General features: G+C 40.4%; 1 protein-coding gene across 6 annotated transcripts; it reads left to right on the top strand.

The window, feature by feature from the left end:
- Positions 1-3283: 3283 nt before the first annotated feature.
- On the top strand, positions 3284-15813 carry hao1 (hydroxyacid oxidase (glycolate oxidase) 1). 6 transcript variants are annotated; one of them, XM_061257421.1, is made up of 9 exons: positions 3284-3414; positions 4532-4672; positions 6441-6592; positions 9019-9274; positions 9794-9969; positions 11539-11630; positions 11975-12133; positions 14234-14303; positions 15400-15813. In XM_061257421.1, exons 2-9 carry the CDS (start codon positions 4536-4538, stop codon positions 15465-15467), a joined length of 1110 nt encoding a protein of 369 aa, XP_061113405.1. In that variant the 5' UTR covers positions 3284-3414; positions 4532-4535; the 3' UTR covers positions 15468-15813. The 6 variants fall into 6 exon arrangements, with proteins under 6 accessions (XP_061113405.1, XP_061113417.1, XP_061113386.1 ...); XM_061257402.1 differs by having other exon boundaries at positions 3397-3414; positions 4513-4672; XM_061257425.1 differs by lacking the exon at positions 3284-3414 and adding an exon at positions 3750-3911.
- Positions 15814-21992: the final 6179 nt, after the last annotated feature.

The following is a 21992-nucleotide window of genomic DNA, read 5'->3' as shown; positions in this document are numbered from 1 at the left end:
AGTAAGAAATGGTGTTCTGCTGTGAACAAGTGATGTTATGAATTTTTCACATATTGTTTTGAGAAGGTGAATTGTCATTCGACAATTGGGCCAAAGCAATTGAGAGAAACTGCAATACACATTAGGCTCCAGCAGTAGGCTGCAGATAATAGAAATGTATCTTAATGTAACTATTTCTGTCCTGAATAAAAAGCGCAATGCAATGCCACAACACGGCCACATTAATTTCAATATGCTGCGTAGGCTCAATCTAGTATTGTCAAGGTTTGGGACAGAGGAACCAATCACAGACTCTGGGATAACGTGAATAAGGCAGGCTTTAATGGCAAAGGGAAGATCCAAAACGTACTCCAAAAACAGGCAATGGTCGGAACCCTAACAGACAGGTGCATGCAGGGCAGGCAGAGCATAATCTGGGAAACAGGCAGAGGTCAGAAACCAAGAAGAAAGACAAGCAAAGGTACAAATCCAAAAATCCAAAACAGAGTGCAAAACCAGGCAGAGATCAAAACCAGAAAAATCCTAAACAGAGCAAACCAGGGCACAGGCACGGGGAAGAGGAAGTTAGAACCGGGGAAGGGAACAGAAAGACGAACTAGCAACAAGAAACTGAAAATAACAGGTATAAATACACTACTAACAAGCTCTAAATAGGTGGAATTAATGACAGTAGACAGGAAGGAAGCACATATAAGGAGTGGGGAGTCGGAGACATGAAATTGGACACAACTGAAACAAATGCATGAAGGTGAATGGAGCAGGAAACAGACTACCATGGTCACAGAGGGCAACAAGGAACAAAAATGCTTAGAACTTAGACAAAACAGATACAGAAAAACACAGAACCTGACAAGTATCCTGTAAATGACATCGCCATATTTAGTTAACCTGGCAACAGAAAGAAGCAAAAGCCATACAGTTACTTTAAGTACATCCGTATCGCTACATATAATTTATTTAAATATTACTTCATATTTGCCCACTGCCTGACAGAAATTTTAGCTTAATCCTGAGCATATCAAGGACCATAACATGAAGCCAAGCTTTTTTCTACAGCTACCTGTAAGGGAATAAGACATAATTTGCTACTATACAGGTGCATCTCAAAAAATTTGAATATCATGGAAAAGTTTTCCATTATTTTATTCAAAAACTGAAACTTTCATATATTCTAGATTCATTACACATAAAGTTCAATATTTCAAGCTTTTTTTTGTTTTAATCTTGATGATTACGGCAAAAATCCAGTATCTCAATATTAGAATATTACATAAGACCAATCAAAAAAAGGATTTATAATACAGAAATGTCGACCTTCTGAAAAGTATGTTAATTTATGCACGCAATACTTGGTCGGGCAATCATGGGGAAGACTGCTGACTTGACAGTCAATGACACCCTCCACAAGGAGGTCATTGCTGAAAGAGCTGGCTGTTCGCAGTGTGCTGTATCAAAGCATATTCATGGAAAGTTGACTGGAAGGGAAAAGTGTGGTTGGAAAAGGTGAACAAGCAACAGGGATGACAGCAGCCTTGAGAGGATTGTCAAGCAAAGCCGATTCAAGAACTTGGGGGAGCTTCACAAGGACTGGACTGAGGCTGGAGTCAGTGCATCAAGAGCTACCAAGCACAAACATGTCCAGGAAGTGTTGCATTCCTAGTGTCAAGCCACTCCTGAACCAGAGACAATGTCAGAACCTGGGCTAAGGAGAAAACTGGACCGTTGCTCAGTGGTCCAAAGTCCTCTTTTCAGATGAAAGTAAATATTACATTTCATTTGTAAATCAAGGTTCCAGAGTCTGGAGGAAGAATGGAGAGGCACAGAATCCAGGTTGCTTGAAGTCCAGTGTGAAGTTTCCAGAGTCAGTAATGATTTGGGGTGTCATGTCACCTGCTGGTGTTGGTCCACTGTGTTTTATCAAGTCCAGAGTCAATGCAGCCATCTACCAGGAGATTTTAGCTCACTTCATGCTTCCGTCTGCTGACAAGCTTTATGGAGATGCTGATTTCCTTTTCCAGCAGGACTTGGCACATGCCCACAGTGCCAAAACTACTAGTAACTAGTTGGCTGACCATGGTATTACTGTGCTTGATTGGCCAGCCAACTTGCTTGACCTGAACCCCATAGAAAATCTAAGGGGTATTGTCAAGAGGATGATAAGACACCAGACAACAATACAATACAATACAGCAACCTGGGCTTCCATATCACTGCAGCAGTGCCACAGGCTGGTTGCCTCCATGCCACAACGCATTGATGCAGTAATTTGTGCAAAAGGAGCCCTGCCCAAGAATTGAGTGCATAAATGAACATACTTTTCAGAAGGTTGACATTTATGTATTATAATCCTTTTTTTTTATTGGTCTTATGTAATATTGTAATGTCTTGAGATACCTTTTTTTAAAGGTGCGATATTCAAATTTTTGGAGATGTACCTGAAGACTAAAAATGCACATTGAGTTTGGTTTTCAGTCATTTATCCTATATGCACAGCTGAAGAAGCTTGCAGCCACACAGGATTACCTTACTGCCACCAATAGCAGTGACCTCAATTTTCACTGTCCAACGGTGTGTAGTTTTCTTGACCTTCTTGTGACATTATATGTTCTCTATCTCTTCAAAATAAATAAATTGAGCAAACTACCCAGTTCAATGAATGTTAAATCTAACTTGCTATCTAGTTGGTGAAATCAGTTCTGTCAAACATAGCAAGCTGAATATTATAAGTTCTCAAATTGTCTAACCACGTACAAGCTAGTTTGCTTGTTCCATCCGCTGTCAACACTAGCTAGTCATCAGCAAGTCAGTCTATTTTAAAATTCAAAGCTACAGTGGAATTTTTCAGTGAAACCAACCAAAATCATACATTCATTCAATAAAAACATAAATGTCACCAGGGGACCCCCTGTGTACGCTGGTTTTTTGTTCCAACCTCAATTGTTGCAATCCCAACAAGCTGTTAAAAGGTTCTGTTCATGTTTAGAGGAATTATTAATTATTAACCTCTTAAGCCATTATGTCAGAAATAGCCGACGTAAGACTTGAAGAATACAATCCAATATTCAAATTGTCGTACTTAATGTGCTATATTAATCATAAGAATGGTACAATTTTAAACTGATAAAATGTAAGGATTAATTAATAGGCTAATTAGGTTGTTCAATATGCTTCAGTTTGTTCACAATGCAGGTTTGGCTTGTTATCATTTCCTTTGAATTCTTCATGATCTACCAAATTGTTAGTTTTAGTGGCCGTGTGTCCACACTTTCACCAATTAGGAGGCCATTGATTCACCTCCGTCTTTATTGTGATCTGTTAAATAAGGCAGGGGGTCTCCAGGATGGAGGTGGGAAACCACTGCCCTAAATGACGCATGAAATTATTTGTCTCCTTAAAGCTTTAGCAGCTTCGCAGGTAATGCTGGCATCTATCATAGGACCGAGCATTGTAATTTAATTGTAATTTCTAATCTAGAATCACAACTTAGATTTTTATAATTCTTTATTCTCGAAATGTGACGTAGCTATGACATTTCCACCACTTAAAATATTACATTTTCCTTACCAGAGTAAATCGTTAAGTGAAGCGAGATCTGAAAAAGTTACAGGGCTGCTATTACAATGTGTTTTTGCAATGGGGATACATTGCCATAAAAAAATTCACAACGTAGAGAGTGTTTCTACCGACGTGTATATCCGTGTGAGAAGCTGAACCAGCTCGGCAGCTTCTTTAGAATAAATTCAAATAGTCCCAGTAAGCCCAGTACAATAAAGTATTGTTATTTGTTACCTTCTTCAGCTCTTTTTAGATCGCCAAACTTTCATTCCATTTTTCTGCGTGGTGTAGATTTCGTGAAATTGAACAGTAAAGTGACTTCCAGTGCTGAAATCCACGCCGCTGTCGGACCTGAGGTGGTTAGTTGCAGAGCTTCCTTTACTACAGTTGTGACTGTTGCTCGGCCTGCGTTTGGTCCTCATCAATTTATTAACTGGGATATACAAAATATAGCAGATAGTATCTTTCACATGCGTGTTACATGGTTAAAAACATTTGTGTGTATGTTTCAGGAACAGAAATGAAATTTTATTCATTTTGAACATCAGACGCCCTTTTCAGTTACTAGAAAGAAAATAAAAGTTCGACATTCATATTCACCAAAGGATGTAGTGATAATCATTAAATGTTATTATTTTTTACAGATTAGGCTAGACTATATATTTATGGAATTTTGTATTTTGTGCAGTCACGACGATGTTTTAACGTTGAATAGTATGTTTGATGAATCAACTTCAATGAAGCGGAAATCAGACCATTTAGGCTATTTCGTGCCGTCAGTGGGTAATCCAGCAGGCAACAGGGAAATGTCCTCAGGCTATGTTCACGATTGAGGAATGCTGTTGTTTTTTTTTAGGTAAAAAGAAATAGGCCAAAAGGTTCCCAAAGCCACCTTAAAAAATGTTAATAATTTATAGGTACCTTGTCTTCTCTGTGCAAAGTTGTTTAAGTCTGTAGTTTACCTGTTACCGTGCAGAAACATGTCAGAGAAATTCGTGAGTGTCAGCGACTATGAGCGAGAAGCGAAGCAAATACTCCCAAAAGCAGTGTTTGACTATTATTTCTCTGGAGCCGACGAACAAGAGACACTAGCAGATAACGTAGCCGCGTTTTCCAGGTAAGTTTACATGGAGAATGATCACATAACTTTTCAAAGTTTTAGTCTATAGACATTTTTTTCTAATATTCAGCACTAACTGAAACCAAAATAAGTTAATTGGTTGGCTATTGTTCCGTGATTGAAATGTAATCCTCGACCAAAGGATTTCACTAGAATAAAGCAACAAAATACAAATGAACAAAAAAGCATTATATGTGACATGGAAAGACATGGGAGATTGTCGTTTAAACACACCAATCTGGGACTGTGTTGTGGAATTTGTCCCCCTTTGCACTCATTCCTTCGGTAAACACAGCACGTGGTAAATGTGCGTTATAAATAATATATTCTTATTTTAACACGCAATATCTATTCGTCACCAATGAAATATTAGGAATGCTGCAATATCCGCTGTAATATACAATGGATTCCGCTATATGTACAGAACAATAATGTATAACAGAGTTTATATGAGCCTAGTAGGGGCCACATGTACATAAGTTCTATCACAGTCGATTGTATGTTGAACATTTGATGTGTAAATATGTTGCCCAATCAGAGAAATAGAAGTGTTCTAGTAATGCAAATTCACATTCATAATGCTAGTACAAATGGAAATCAGTTAAGGCACTCATATCATGGGCTTTGCCTGAGAACATTTTTAAAAGCTACTGCTGACCTGTGCATTTTTTAGTAAAAAAAACCAAAACACAAAACCTAGTGCATTATGTTTTACCATTAAGGCTAAAATCATAATTTGTGCTAAAGCTGACATTCTCTATTACAGAAGAAATGCATAGATTTGGATCATGTTCTGAACATCACAGCCTGAACTCCCCTAGTGTAAATTAAAATGGATTCCAAGATTATGATTATCATTACTGAATAATAATTGAAGTATTGATTTATTTATCTTTGTTTTCAAATTTTGTAAAGGAGCCATCACAAAACATGTAAGCGAAAGCCTTTCTCAAGAAAATAACTAAAAGAAAATGATTTTATTAGCTGATGTTGCTGTTGTTGTTTGAATTGCATGCCCTAGTTTTTAAATCCATTGGACATTCACAAGATTTTTTACCCATCGAAACCATAGGTTTTTCGTTTATGAATCCACCATTGGGAGTTTTTGATTATGATTTTATAGATATTATTGAGACACTAGGGTGGCTCATCCTGTTAAGGCAATGTTCTACAGCAGTGGTCCTCACTCCCGGACCTGGAGAGCCACAGGACGTGCTGGTTTTTGTTTTCCCCTTAATATCAGCAACCAATTCAGTCCCAAGAAACCAGGTGAGGTGAGTTAACTGTATAATTTACTGCTTTCATTGATCAATTAAGTGCAGAGTAACAACAAAAGCCAGCACACCCTGCAGCTTTGTAAGATCTGGAGAGAGGACCACTGTGTGTGGGTCTCATGGTCCTTGAATCCAGATTATTTTAGCATTGACTGTGGCTGGCAATGCTCAACCGGCTCTAGCATCACCCAGGAACGGTATAATTTCAGTTGGCTGCATGTACTGTGTGTTATTGTTCACTAATAACCATACATTTGGCAGTTGGAAGTCCTTCTGCTGAGCTCTCTTCTTCGAATTAATTTCTGTGTGAACCCAACCTGAAAATTGTAGTGTGCTGCGAAGTTATGGAGATCTACATGCATCTGAGCTGAAGACATGCCTGCCTGTACTCTCCATAATTCAAAATTTGGGAGAAAAAGGGAAGAAAGCATGAAAAATATATAAAGCTTCAGCTTTGATGGCCACATGCAAATGTTCTCTCTGCCCTAAAGATGGAGGCTTTACCCCCGTGTGTTGCGGGACGTTTCCCAGGTGGACATGTCCGTCTCTGTTCTGGGACGGCGGCTCAGCATGCCTGTGTGTGTGGCAGCCACCGCGATGCAGAAGATGGCCCATCCTGATGGAGAGATAGCCACGATGAGAGGTATTGTTTGCACTGATTTAAACCCACTTCACCTCTTCTAAACGGGGTCGGTGTTCAGCTCGTGATCTCTGCCACTGTAAAGTTGCTTAATGGGGGTTGCATCACCATATGTGGCCAGAGCAGCCTGTATGTGCTTTTGCATAGTCTACTGTCTGCATGTGTTCAATGTAGAAGATAGGATATTGCCAAAAAGATAAACCTGCTGCTTCAAAATTTAGCTTGAAATATATGATGTTACTGGTTCAGCCAGCTTGAACTTTGACCACTGATAACAGGTATAGACTTTGCCCTCCGACACAATACTTGCTCAAGAGGAGGTTATTTCGGGCTAACACTTAGAGAATATACATTCAGTGAGCACTTTATTAGGTATTTATTAGACTTATTTTTTAGACTTCTACTGCTGTAGCTTATCCACTTAGATTTATGATGCGTTCAGAGATGCTCGTCTGCATACCACTGTTGTAATGTGTGGTTATTTGCCTTACTGTCACCTTCCTGTCAGTTTTGACCAGTCTGGCCATTCTCCCCTGATGTCTCTCATTAACAAGGCATGTCTGTCTGTAAAACTGCTGCTCACTGGATTTATTTGTTGGTTTTTTTGCACCATTCTTTGCAAACTCTAGAGACTAGTGTACGTCTCCCACCAACAATCATTCCACGGTCAAAATCACTTAAATCCAAAAATTTCCCCATTCTGATGGTAGATGTGAACATTAACTGAAGCTCCTGACCTGTATCTACATGATTGTATGCATTCCACTGCTGCCACACAATTGGCTGATTAGATAATTGCATGAATAAGTAGATGTAATAATGTTCCTAATAAAGTGCTCGGTGAGTATACAGTACTTTCAGAATATGTATGTTCATCCAAGCATAGGCACATATTGAAAAACATACAATATATAAAAACAGCCATTATTTATTAAATGCATTTGGTTCTCATAGTTTTTTGCACATTTTAGCTTGGTAAAATAAATACATACTGTATATGTATTGAAGCTTTCTGGAATGGGGGTCAGTAAGAACTCTCAAATGTTCATGACTTTGAAAGTGAAGTGAAATGCGGCCATTTTTATTTGAAGCAATGGAGTAATTGGCGAATGTCTTCTAAAACGATTCAATTACAATGGCTTTACTCTGGATTATATTATAAAAATCAGCACATTAGCACTTTAATATAGTTAAACTGCAATCTGTAGGGCTCCTAAATAAGGACATCTCCTAAAATATCTAAGTCACTGGTTATGGTGCAGACTAGCAACAGTATAAACATTAAGCACTATTATGCAGGACAAGGTTCAAATAAGATTAAACACTAGATTTGGAATTATAACATTTAATGTTTGATGCAACATTTTTTTAATTATGTGGCTATAGTAATGAATTAGCTGATTGACATTGGCTCATGAGGAGAAAGTGAGTTTAGAATCTGAGGATAATGAAAGCTTTTGCATTCATAGAGAAGCACATTCCTGTATACCCATTTCTCACATAGCTGCAGTCTAGCCTGCTACCACATGGTAGCGCTGTGGGACTGAAGGATGAAGCTTGTGCATCTTCTCTTTGGCATGTCAGTGTGTTGGAACTGATGGCTATAACTGGGTCCAAGGCTAAATCACACCTCTGACCAGTGACAGCTGTTCAAATATGTGATTTAATCCTAAATAAAAATGGGTGATTTATCACTTCAGAACCATGCCTGTTTTTCCAAGTCTGGCCCTGCAGTCAAAACACAGAAACTGTACAGATAGTCGGTTCCAGTTTTCCTCCTTAACACAGCAGGTTCCAGTGGGTAACAGGAGCCTCCAGTTCTGTATTATAATTTGTGAATATTCATGAGTAGATGTGTCTGAGGACAGATTCTCCTCTGTCTATGGGCCCTTTCTGACTATTTGCAAGATTAATGAAATTTATACATTTCAGTTGGTACATTTCATCATCAGCAGAGTCCAATAGCTTTTAAAAATTTGCTGAATATCTGGTTAGTCTTACTCCTTGGGATGACATTACATTACAGTACATTACATTGCATTTAGCAGATGCTCTTATCCAGAGCGACGTACAACAAAGTGCAAATCAAACACAATGACCAATGTCGGTCCTGGAAAATAATAGGTTTTTGTGATGCAGTGGCAGCTGTTGAGCTGAAATTTGATGAGACAGAAAACATTGCTTAAACTTGCATTGCTTAACCTGTTTTCAATCTTTTCTTGATTGATTCGCCACTGTTTCATTTTTACACTAACTGTATTGTTTTCATGCTAAAATCGGCAACCATTTTAGATCCATGAAAGCAGGTGAGGATGGTATCAGCTGCCATCAGTGATCCATTAAATGCTGCTGCCCACCATTACCAGGGATTGCCATTTTGGTCCGTAATCTGCGGTTTGTCTCGCAACCTGTGACCTCCTGTATCACAGCATGCAGTTCTGCAGGGACGGGGATGATGCTCAGCTCCTGGGCTACATCCACCATAGAGGAGGTGGCAGAGGCAGGCCCGACCGGAGTGCGCTGGATGCAGCTCTATATCTACAAGGACCGGAACCTGACCCTATCTCTGGTCCGACGGGCTGAGCGCGCTGGCTACACGGGTATTTTTGTCACTGTGGATACACCCTACCTGGGCCGGCGCCGAAATGACGTGCGCAACCGATTCATGCTCCCCAGGCACCTCAGGTATGAACCCAAGGACCAACAACACAACAATTACATCTTAAACAGTTAAGAGTAATGCATATTTTCAGTTTTTCAAACTTTATCGCAACTTGGGGTGTAATTGGCAACATATTCAAATGTTTCTAGTAACAAAATATTCAAAGAATGAGAAATCAGTAATGCTCACAGTAACTGCTGATCGTGAATTTTATGTTGAATCGAGTGTACCATCAGTTTTGGACAGATGTTGCTCCATGCTTCTTATTTTTGTGAGCTGTTTGTTACTCTCAGAAGTCTGTCTGTGAGTCTATGAGTGTCATCATATATTCATCTCCCTGTAGTTTATAATCTATTACCATGGATTCTGTCATGTTCTTGATAGCAGTGTCATTACAGAGGAAAGATATGGACTAAACAGTGTCTCTGCTCTTTGGTCAGGGCCAAGTAGGACTTAAGAGGAGTCCTTTGATGAGCTTTGATTACCCAAGCCTCAGACACATACAGCATTTGACTAATTTGAGTGTGCTGGTTCTGTTTCAGGATGGCTAATTTTGATTCCCCAGACCTCGCATTCTCCGTTGAGGAGGGGTACGGTGCGGACAGTGGCCTGGCTGTATACGTGGCTGAGGCCATAGACCCCACACTTCAATGGAAGGACATTGCCTGGCTGAAAAAGATTACTTCACTTCCTGTGGTGCTGAAAGGAATACTGACAGGTGAATTTCTATGTGTATATGAGAATGACCTCACATCCTATGGTGCTCAGAACAGTAAGGCAGGCTATTAGTCTTCACACCCAGGTAAAGGGAGGGTAGAAAACCTGCAGTTCTCGGCCATCGAGGACCATCATTTTTGTGAAATTCAAACCTGTATATTACTTTGCACAACAATATACCATTGTTCCATTCAAGGCTTACAGCCAATCATGTGGCAGCTGCTAAATGCATAAAAGCATGCAGATGTGGTCAAGAGGTTCAGTTGTTTTTCAGACCAAATGTCAGAATGGGGAAGAAATGTGATCTAAGTGACTTTGACTGTGGAATAATTGTTGGTGCCAGACATTGGTGTGTGAGTGTGTGTGAATGGGTGAATGAGAAGCATCAATTGTACAGCACTTTGGATAAAGGCACTATATAAATGCCAACCATTTACCACTTACCATTTACCTAATAAAGTGCTGAGTGAGTGTAAATGTGCAAATTCGGCAAGAAGAATATCCGCTTTGCATTATCTGCACTTTTCTCGATAGGATATTTGGGTTCAGAAACAGTACTAACCGATATGATGGATGTGGAGTGAATTCTAACATTGTTATTTTACTTAAAACACTACATGATTCGTCATATAACTATGATTTTATTAATCAGCACCGATGCTATAGGAGACATCAGCATCAAAATTTGCCTTGCCCTGTTAGCGGTCAGGTGGGTTTAAAATGGCACCCAACCAAACTTCCCCAACTGAAATACAAGGACAGACTAAGGTTCAGAATTTTTATTCGCAAGACAAAAACGCTCCCTGTATAGCTGCTCATTCACTCACAGATACATTGATGGTTTCATTCATAACTTTGTATAATGTCTGCCAGTCATTTTACCAGATATAGCAACATTTGAGACCGGATGTTAGTGTAAATATGGCATGTTTTTGAATAGCCCCAAGGAGCCTGGGGCAACTACTGGTGTTACAAATGAAATTTGTAAATTCACATTCAGCAACAGAGACCCATTTAGCTGCCCAAGGCCTTATTTTATCTCCTGGAGTTAGTTTTATAGCATAAGTTTTAGAGCTGAAAGAGAAACAGAAGGGTGGAGTCATCCACCTAGAGAGAGACTTTTAGAAATAACTTCACTCAGTGTAAATAAACATGTATGTGTGTCCAAAAAACCTTATTACATGTGATTTATTCCACCGGGAAAGTCTGCCAAGAAAGGCGTCTATTCCAACTGTGGAGTTCCTCTCTCTTTCAGTCCCTGACTGAGCTCCTTTGATGACGAATGTGCAGCCGAGTTCAGGCACAGCCAGAGTCCGTCGTAAAAGCGCCATTTCCACGGATCAGTGGAACGAAGAGGAAGCTTCAGCTCGATTTAACACCGATTTCTCTTCTGATCACACTACAGTGGAAAAAGCACAGACTTCTTTTTGGCTTCACAACCACAGTAAAAACTGCTCATAACAGTGTAATGCTTTTTAACTTGCCATACCTGATGAAGTTAGCCACAGTTAGTTATTTTAGTGCTGAATATTGCTGTTATTCTTCAAAAAGCTTGCTCTTTCTTCCTCAGCTGAAGATGCAAGGCTGGCCCTTCAATATGGTGTCGATGGGATTCTGGTGTCTAATCACGGAGCGCGACAGCTGGATTCTGTTCCGGCCACCGTAAGTGTTTGAATCCCAAAGTGTTCAAATGCGTATCGAACCCTGTTCTGTACTCTAATCCCTGGTTTGTCTAATGGCCTTCTCATATCTGTGTGATAAATTCCTGCTTTGAGTTGTGCTCCATAGGCTGTGTTCTAATCCCTGTGATCCATGGTCTGTGTTCTAATCCCTGTGTTTTAACTTCTTCTCTAGCTTCTGATCCATGGTCTGTGTTCTAATCCCTGGGTTCTGATCCATGGTCTGTGTTCTAATCCCTGTGTTCTAATTCCTGCTCTAGGTTCTGATCTTTTGTCCGTGTTCTCATCCCTCTTCTCTGTAATAACGATCTGTGTGCATGTGTACAGATCGACGTGCTCCCACAGATAGTGGAGGCGGTAGAAGGCAAGGTGGAGGTGTTCCTGGATGGAGGTGTGCGCAGAGGGACCGACATCCTGAAAGCCCTGGCCCTGGGAGCGAGGGCTGTGTTTGTTGGACGACCCATCCTGTGGGGCCTCACCTGTGGGGTGAGCTTTGGAGGGTACAAGGGTACAAGCCCCAAGGGTTGAAAATGCAAAAATCTAAGCAGTGATATCTGTTGTGGCCCTATAATGTATCCATAGTTATCACCCAGTTATTATAATTTGGACTTTGGGATATACCAATGGCCCATGGGAAACAAATTCCATTATAAGACACATACACTGCAGTCCTTAAGTATTTGGAAAGTTCCACAACTCATGAGCTGAGAATGATAAGGTTCTAACTGACATTTTTGACCAAAATGAGTTTGCGTCATAAATATGTTGTTTATAGGTATACATGTGTACTTCACAATACATGTGTGATGTTTGATACAATAATACTGTTCAAAAGTGTGAAAAAATACAAAATATCCATTAACTTCTGGGAATCTGTGAAGCTCAATATCTCAAAACGACTCAGAACACAAATATAACCGTCTAATTCTCAGCTCACAAATGTATGTTCTTTCGGCTCTGTACTCCAGCAAATTGAATTTGAAATTGAACCTGGAATATAAGGTTAAAATGCAGACTGTCACCTTTAATTCAAGGGTATTTACATCAATATCAGGCTATCCGTGTTAGAATTGCATCCCTTTTATACATAGTCCCCCCATTTTAAGGGACCAAATGTAATTGGACAGTTTAGTTTAGTCAGTGTGTATTCAGTTGCTTCCTTTGTGAAGGTATAAGAAAGTATCAGTATCTAGTCTTAATTCTATTCTAAGCTTTCTATTGCCTTTGGAGTATGTTATTGGTGTTTGGAGTTGTGCAAATAATAGGCTTACCAAAGTCGACTTTTTGAAGCATCATTAAGAAGAGAGAGCACTGGTGAGCTCAGTAAATGCAAAAGGACTGGTAAGGCAAGGAAAACCTCTTCAGTTGTTGACCAAATAATTCTCACCACCATGAAGAAAAACCCCTAAACACCTGTCTGACAGATTTGCCTCGCAAGGAATTCCTGGTTTTGATTCCCGGCCAGCCAGATCCTCTCTGCGTGGATGCTCTCCCCATGTTTGTGTGGGTTTACTCCAGTCTACCCACACTCAGACATGCATGTCAGGTTAGGTACACTCCTGCCATTGCCCTTGACCAAGGCACAGGACTCTTAACTGTGGCTGCCCACTGCTCCGTCGTAACTAGGATGGTTCAAATACAGAGGACAAATTATCCCATGGGGTTCAATAAAGTACATGTTATCTTTGCTTACTCTTGACAGGGGATTTCACAAACAGATCTACAGAGGCTGCACTGCAAGATGCAAACCACTAGTTGCTTGCAAATCTGGATGATCAGCTTACAGTTTGCTAAGTAGTACCTAAAAGAGCCTGCAGAGTTCTGGTCTTATGGATAGATGAGACCAATATGGTATTAGAGTGATGGCAAGAAAGGAATGTGGAACTGTTTAAGAACCAAACCCCCCCCCCCCCCTATCTATGAAACATGGTGGTTGTGGTGTTATAGTTTGGACATGTATGGCTCAAGTTCAGTCAAATTCCTCCAAACTCATTGGACTGTGCTTCATCCCACTGCAAGTCAGTGATCCCAAACATATATAAGTGCTGTCTTCCTTCTTAATAATATTCCAAACTGTTCCGTTTTTTTCGTTAAGCCTAACGTTTGACCTATATTTCTGACTGTTTTTTTTATTATTATTATTTCTCAGCCTCATAATGTCTTCCTTGACTTTCAATGACACAACACTGTCCTCCTATTGACAAACACCAATAACACTCCAAAGGCAATCAAAAACCTAAAATCTAGACTAGATTCTTATCTGCTCCAAGTGATTGAATACACCTGAGAAATGGCTGTGAAGCCGACTGTCCGATTACATTTGGTCCCCTAAAATGGAGGGACTATGTATAAAAAGGGATGTAATTCCTACATGGATTATATGGATGTTAATACCTTCAAATTAAAGGTGACAGTCTGCCATTTAACCTCTTATTAATTGATTAATCTTAAAAACCAGGGCACAGACCCAAAACAATGTAAATTGTGTCACTGTTCAAATACTTACGGACTGTGCTGTATGTAATGTGGTTATTTTAGAAAATTAAAGCAGAGGTTGCATGACTGTATGATTTCCTTTGTTGCCAGGGTGACAAGGGTGTCACTGACGTCCTCGAGATGCTGAGAGATGAGCTCCATCTGGCACTGGCTCTTGCAGGTAAGACTGAGTCCACCATCACTGCTGTCTCATTTACTACTTATGACGGACCACCTGGTGATTTCAAGGACTGTTTTCACAGGCAAGGATTGAAGGATTGATTGGTTATCCAGCAGTGAACTGGGATATTTCCCTGTGAAACATTATTATTTGTTCCTTGAGGATTTTTTTCAAAATTTTATTTTCCACCCATATATAACATTTTGGTAATTTAGCAGATGCTTTTTATCCAAAGCGATTTATATTAATTAATATTAATCTATTAATAGCAAAACATGCATGGGGGGGGGGGGGGGGGGGGCGGGGTACAGTCCGATAAGGTGTGTTTTCAGTCTGTGTCAAAATATGGGGAGGGATTCTGCTGTCCTGACAAGTCATTCCACCACTGAGGAACCAGAACAGAGAACAGGCGTGAACGTGCAGCTTGTCCACCTGGTGCTCTTAATGAGGGGACCACAAGACGATTAGAGCTGGCAGACCGGAGTGGTCTTGCTGGGGTGTAGGGAGCAATTAAAGTTTGGATGTATAGTGGGACAATTCCCTTAGCAGCCTGGAATGCACACACTAGTGCCTTGAAGCGAATGTGTGCAGCAATAGGCAGCCAGTGGAGGGCAATGAGGAGTGGGGTGACATGAGCCGACCTGGGTTGACTGGTGGTCAGGCGGGCTGCAGCATTCTGGACCAGCTGGAGGGGCTTGATGGCACAAGCTGGGAGACTAGCCAGGAGGGAGTTGCAGTAATCCAGACGGGAGTTGACAAGCGCCTGGACTAGGAGCTGGGTGGCATTCTCTGTCAGGAGATGAGGGATTCGGCGTATGTTATGGACGAAGAACCATAGCTGCTTATTCCACAAATTAATTATTTATGTTCTGATTAAGTTAAAGGAAACACAATGAAATAGTTTAGTTAGATATACACACAAAGCCTCAAGGGTTTCACAAGGCTGATACAATATCCTTTTTTTTTTTTTTGTATACTTTTCCTGAATTTATTTTGCAGATAATCCTATTGTATCTCTTCAATAAATGCCTATGTACAGGGATTTATGTAGGCTAGAGCTGCACTAAACACTGTTTTTTCTTTAATTCTTTAAAAGGGTGTCGCTCACTGAAGGAAGTGGATAAGGCAATTGTGAGGAAATCTGGATTTTATTCACGGATGTGAGGTCTGAGGTGAAACGGGCTGAAGACGGTCATCTTTGGATGAGGACTGGTTACTCATTAGGGTTTTGCATCCAGAACAGTCCGATACACAAAGAATACACAAAACATACAATAAATGATTTAAAGCATATAAATAACGTGATGTTTTTATCATGGCGCTATATAAAACTTCAATTAAATGCAAGCAAGTATGTAATGCATTGACTTTCATTTTATGGAACTACAGTCTGGACTGATTTAGAGCTCGCACAGAAATCCACAGATGATTGATATATTTTGATGCAGAATACAGTGTTTTTGTTACATTAAAAATTCATTATTTTCCTCCATTAAAGAAATACTGACTGTGTGCGTGTCATCTGTATAATGAAAAGGTATAATTGTAAAAGAAGGGCAATATCTCCCTTTTCTTGTGGGAAGACAGCGAGTTGGAGAATAACAAAGTGTGCTTTTCTCAAAGTGAATAATGGTAGGCAGTTCAGGAGTATTACTCACACTGAAGAGCTAAAGAGTTAGTGACTGGGGTGACTAAAAGAGTTTACAATGCTATGTTGGGTTTATCCTGTCACATCTATAAAACTGACAGCGAGGAAAGGATGTTTTGTGGAAAGGGCTCTCTCTCCTTGCCTGACCACTCAAAGAGCAATGATTAAGCACTTTAGGTCTGACGTCATCTTGAATCTGTCGCTCTTCAGATCACTGAAACTGAGCATGTCACTTTGAGGCACTCTACCACACTGTGAAATGGCATTACACTTGCAGGGTCATGAAAGAGCCTCTCAATAAACATATGAAAGGAGACAACGGAAGTGACACACAAATTGCTGTGCAAACGCAAACCTGTTATGTTCTGAATAGTATTTCTCCCACAAATTTCTGAAGGATTCATGTTGGGGGCAGTCACTTTTATTTATTTTGTTAAACAGAAATATGGTTCATTTAGATGGTCAGGAAGGTATTTCAGACCAAAGCACGCCATCTGACATAGATACAACAATTTTTTATATTCCATCCATCCATCCATTATCTGAACCCGCTTATCCTGAAAAGGGTCGCAGGGGGGCTGGAGCCTATCCCAGCATACATTGGGCGAAAGGCAGGAATACACCCTGGACAGGTCGCCAGTCCATCACAGGGCACACACACCATTCACTCACACACACACTCATACCTACGGGCAATTTAGACTCTCCAATCAGCCTAACCTGCATGTCTTTGGACTGTGGGAGGAAACCGGAGTACCCGGAGGAAACCCACGCAGACACGGGGAGAACATGCAAACTCCGCACAGAGAGGCCCCGGCCGATGGGGATTCGAACCCAGGACCTCCTTGCTGTGAGGCAATTTTTTATATTCAAAATTTGGAAAAAAATCATCTCTTTAATTTCATTTTCCAGACCATTTCCAAGGGAGAGTGTTACGCCCGCCTGGATTTTCTGCTACTGCTAGAAGTAGCCGATGAATATTTAAACTGTCCCTGTAGGACCCGAAAAGGCACATGTTTAAAATAAAAAAGCGGGGAAAGTTCAGAAAGGTCAGGCAAACTCCTGGGGATTTCTCTCCCAACACTTTCCATGGCCGAGGCTTGGCGGCTCAATGAACCCATTATATCCCCCGGACTCGGGAAAACAAACTTTGTCAGGTCCCCGTTCATTAGCACCTCGTACTCTGTTTGAACCTGGCCTGGTCTCCGGAGCCTCGAGGGGAAGCCCTTTTTCCGAAATCAGACACACTGTACACACACAGCCCTCTTATGGGGCTTTCCACTAGTAAACACACAGGACCGAAGTCAAACCTCAACGGCACAGTAAAGAAGCGAGAGGAAAGAGCCGGGAGACTCCGCACCGTTTGAAGGTAAAGAAAATAGAGTCAGTGTCTGTTAATCGAGCAGCGCTGGAGTCAAAGGTCGAAGCTTGCACTAGCAACGTCTCGCTTATAGTCCACTCATAACTCAAAATATAGTTTTATATTCCATTACTCAGGTTTGGGTATTTAGCATGGCGTTCAGACTTACTGTTCTTTGTCAAAATCTTTCCTACGGGGTGCCGACTGCGACATAAAAATCTTATTTTAAAATGTTTTTCCTCATGTTTCAGATAAATATTCCTTTCATGCCACATTTAACAAAAAATATGTATGTAGTTCATTTTGCCACATTTATGAAGATTTCAAAGGCTTGCAATATAAAAATACATTAAGTATATAAAATGCATAATTTAGGTCAAATATCAATATTTAAACAATTTTTTTCTCATTCTAGACCTCCAGAAGTGTTGACTGCCTATATTTGGGGCCACCTTTGCAGTGTCTCTTCAGAATAGTTGGGGATGTCTGTTTACAATTGGTTTCATCCTGGTGATCTGCAAAGACATTAGACCTTGATCGTATTCACAATAGTGTTTGTGAAGACTCAATGTCTTATCTGTTGAACATAGCACTGGTTAGTTATTCTTTTCAACATGCACTCCTCAGTGGAATATGTGTGCTCTGAATTGTTATGGATTCAAATACTTTTATACAGTTTACTGCATACTGTGTATTTACTGTGTATTGGAACCTATGAAATGCTCACCAAAAGTTCAAACCCCGCCTTTTGGTCGCACCAGGCAAGATCAATTGCACACAGAAAAGTATTTGAATCATAAACAATGTATTTGACCAAGGTCTCTATATATACTCTGTATATACTTGCCCTCCCCACAATTCATTGTGTCCTTAGTTCCTTGATGTGAGTCTTCCAGGAAGTTGTAGGGACATGGATTGTACATTTTTGTTAATGTATTACCTGACTCCTAACTGGGAGGTTAATTTGAAGTGGACCTCATGGATGTGGAATGAGTTGTCCTCATTCCCTGAACCAAAGATACAACCATTCATTGTTTACTGAATGCTATTTGTCAAGTTTTACATTTCATTTTGAACATTTGTGATTTGTTTTCCTAATTCTTTCCATCCAATGAATAATATCTTGTCATGAACTTTAGGATGAATTTGTTAATGTCACTACAGTATATTGATGTGTGAGGCTCCTTTAAATATATCCAACAGTCTGGTGAGCTGTAAAATGTTTTTAGCAGGACTCTGGCCCAGCTTTGGTGTGGTACGTGGCCAAACGGGGCCTGCCCCGAGGATCGAAATGAAAAGTGGAGCGCCGACACCGGGAGACCGCGGAATTATGGGGAGCTCTGCTGCGTTGCGTTCACCACGTCCAAAAACACACGACCACAACAAATGTCTGAAAAGCGCTTCAGCAGATCCGTGTCCTGGCTACAGGGCTACGTGTTTCCTGGTAAAGCGTCCAAACGCCACTCATTATTTATTTGTTTGGCAGATGCTGGCAGATTATTAAACGTGAAGATGGATTGAAACAATTCGAATGAAGCTCCTGAATTGATTCAGGGTAATCGTCATAATCATCGTAGGTTTGTCCAGCTTTTTGATTATAAGCCCAGATCCTGAGTCACTTCAGTCACTCCCATTATGCAAGAATATTCTACTGAAGAGGGAACCCAGCGGTTTGAAGGTTGTTATTATATGTTTTGGAAAGGCATAGGCCTACTATTAGTACTAGTACTACTACTATTTATTAGTATACAGCTGGATTAAACATGAACAATACACTAGACCTTTTAAAATACAGTTTGTTGAATAATTTATTTTTGCTGAAATAATTGAGCCCTAAATTGATCCTTTTTTGGGTTGGGTAGAACTTTCAGGTATATAAGACCAAAACATAGCCTCTAATGTGCTTTGCCCTTTAATTTCATTGTCAAATACAAGCAAGGGCTAAATATTTAAATATTTTTGTTTAAATAAATATGCGTTCAATAAAACTATGTCGAAATGAAAAATTAGGCTTATTTTTTATTTATGCGCAAAATCTCCAAAGGTGAATCAGCAACGTGATGTATGGGTACGTTTGAACATTGAGGCATTGGTACTCTAAGACCCATAAACGTGCTGTAAACATCAGAAACATACGCTCTAAAGAAACGCATCGCCAGGCCTTCTCCCGGCAGACAGTCACAGCATCGCACAGCTGCTGTTCTAATTTGTATCACCATGTGCAAATAGGGCCGTGACCGCACAAGCCCGGAGACCAAGCCAAGACCGCGCTTAAAAAGGCCCTTCTCCCTGACCAGAGAGGAAGGAACACATTCCAAGAAAGGAAGACATCAGTGGAGGAGCAAAGCCACAGGTCTGGAAACGTATCCTCGCCATTGGGAGACAGAAATAAAGAGCTGCGGTCCTCTCCTGCTGTCAAAAACCTTTCCCAGAGTGCAGTTACGACACAAACAAACGGACATTAATGGCATTAATGGTGAAAATAATTGTACCGTGTACTTTATGTATGCCTGTGCTTTGGCCTTTTTAGTGTGCAGTCTGCTATCCCATAATGAATGACTGAATCACTTTTTCATTATTTTATAGTAATGCTTATAGTTTTGGGACAGAGTGCACAATAGAATATAGGGCTGCATATTGCAAGCTATAAACTGGTCTATGCTGAAATATCTTGGTGTATAATATTCTGTGATGCATAATATAGTGAGGCCTTATGGGATAGAATAGAGCATTATGGGATATAGTGGTGGACAATAGGATACGGCGGTGTGCAATATAATTGATAAAATTGGGCATATTATAGTCGCTCACGTCCAGCTGCAAAATGTCCTCTAGGTGGCGCCACTGTCAATTGAACTATAGCACATATGGAATGCTCTGGGCCACTGTAACTCTCTCAGTCGAAAGTAGGTTTCTTAGACAGCAAATGGACCTAAGGGTGCTTATAAGGAAATATGGTAGTAATGCATGCAGCATTCATGTTTTCACTACAGCAATGTGTATGCATCCATGAAGTACAGTCTCTGATGCACGGAAACATCCATCCATCCATTATCTGAACCCGCTTATCCTGAACAGGGTCGCAGGGGGGCTGGAGCCTATCCCAGCATACATTGGGCGAAAGGCAGGAATACACCCTGGACAGGTCGCCAGTCCATCGCAGGGCACACACACCATTCACTCACACACTCATACCTACGGGCAATTTAGACTCTCCAATCAGCCTAACCTGCATGTCTTTGGACTGTGGGAGGAAACCGGAGTACCCGGAGGAAACCCACGCAGACACGGGGAGAACATGCAAACTCCGCACAGAGAGGCCCCGGCCGACGGGGATTCGAACCCAGGACCTCCTTGCTGTGAGGCGGCAGTGCTACCCACTGCGCCATCCGTGCCGCCTGCACGGAAACAGCCAAAACATATTTAAGAATTTATAAATAATCATATTGCCCAACATTCTGCGTTAGAGCGGTTTGTAAGACTTTGATAGGTTGGAGAGGTCTTAAGCTCATGAAGTCTCCTAACACACTGATTATTTTGGTGAATAGATTCTGGTAGGATTTGGTTTTGCCCGCATGTTTCTTTTGAGGGCTTAATTAAATGTCATTTAAATTCCTCCTTCAAACATACTCTAGAGTCAGTAGAGATTACAAAATGATATTAATTCAATATTGCGCACATAGTATGTAAACAGTACTCTACAGGAGTTCGGAAAGGTGTGGACCAGCTGTATAATTGTACTTCAGTTCACTCGGTCATCCCACGATGATTCTTTGCTTCAATTGATACCAGAGCCGTCATGTGCAACCCATACCTTTGAACTAAAAGCCTGTTATTAGAGGGGTGGGGAAATGGGAAGGGGTTGTAAAAAAAAGAAGAAAAGAAAAACTCCTCTGTGTAAAGAGGATAAAAAAGGCCAAAATCTGAATGTTGGATGAAGCCATTCCTGTGTAATCCATCTTCAGACAACCTTCTTTTCTTGTGTTCACGTAATACAATAACCAATAGGCTTCTTCTTACCCTGTAGTTTGTACTAATGTCATTACTAAAGTAATTACTTCAAATAACTACTGCACTTAACAGTGCTTAGATTTGCTTGGATTGCACAAAACAACACAACACTTTAAAAATTAAAGAGCAGAATGTGCTAGTGGCCTAATGGTAATAGTAAGTGGGGATAGCGCCATGTGTCCAATATGTTCCTTTGATTCTATAAAAACAGTATATTTGTAATATTATTGTTGCTGTCATTCATTTTGGTAAATATTCTGTACAATACCTGGGTGTCATGAAACAGTTTTTCTATGTTGAAAATGTTCTACTTTGGGCACTGGCCCCTCAATATGTCTCCCCCCTGCTTGATTAATTAAATAATTAGATTTCAAATAAAGATCTTGGGTTTTCATATGATGTTTCCTTCTATTCATGTTCACACCACAGAGATATACATTTTATACAGGCAGATATAATTATACTGTTAAATAAAATATTAAATTATGTAACCATTTTCTTTCTTTCTTTTTTACATTATGGTTGCACCAGTAACAATGAACTATTCCTGTAGGCAAACTTTCTGAAAACTGGCATGTGAAATGAGTTCTGAGAACTGTCATGTTTATATTCCTGTAAATGGGATTATTGGCATGATTAATCATATGCAGTCCCAGTAGTAATTAGGCCT

Source organism: Conger conger, chromosome 1, assembly GCF_963514075.1.
Source record: "Conger conger chromosome 1, fConCon1.1, whole genome shotgun sequence".
NCBI classification, from domain to species: domain Eukaryota; kingdom Metazoa; phylum Chordata; class Actinopteri; order Anguilliformes; family Congridae; genus Conger; species Conger conger.
The sequence above is the reverse complement of the archived record's forward strand: the minus strand, read 5'-3'. Positions and strand labels throughout refer to the sequence as shown.

Coding starts and splice junctions, on each gene's coding strand:
- hao1 (XM_061257421.1), top strand. CDS start 4,536: ATGTCAGAGAAATTCGTGAGTGTCAGCGACTATGAGCGAGAAGCGAAG. Junction 6,593..9,018: donor AGAGATAGCCACGATGAGAG/GTATTGTTTGCA, acceptor CCTGTATCACAG/CATGCAGTTCTGCAGGGACG. Junction 12,134..14,233: donor TGTGGGGCCTCACCTGTGGG/GTGAGCTTTGGA, acceptor CTTTGTTGCCAG/GGTGACAAGGGTGTCACTGA.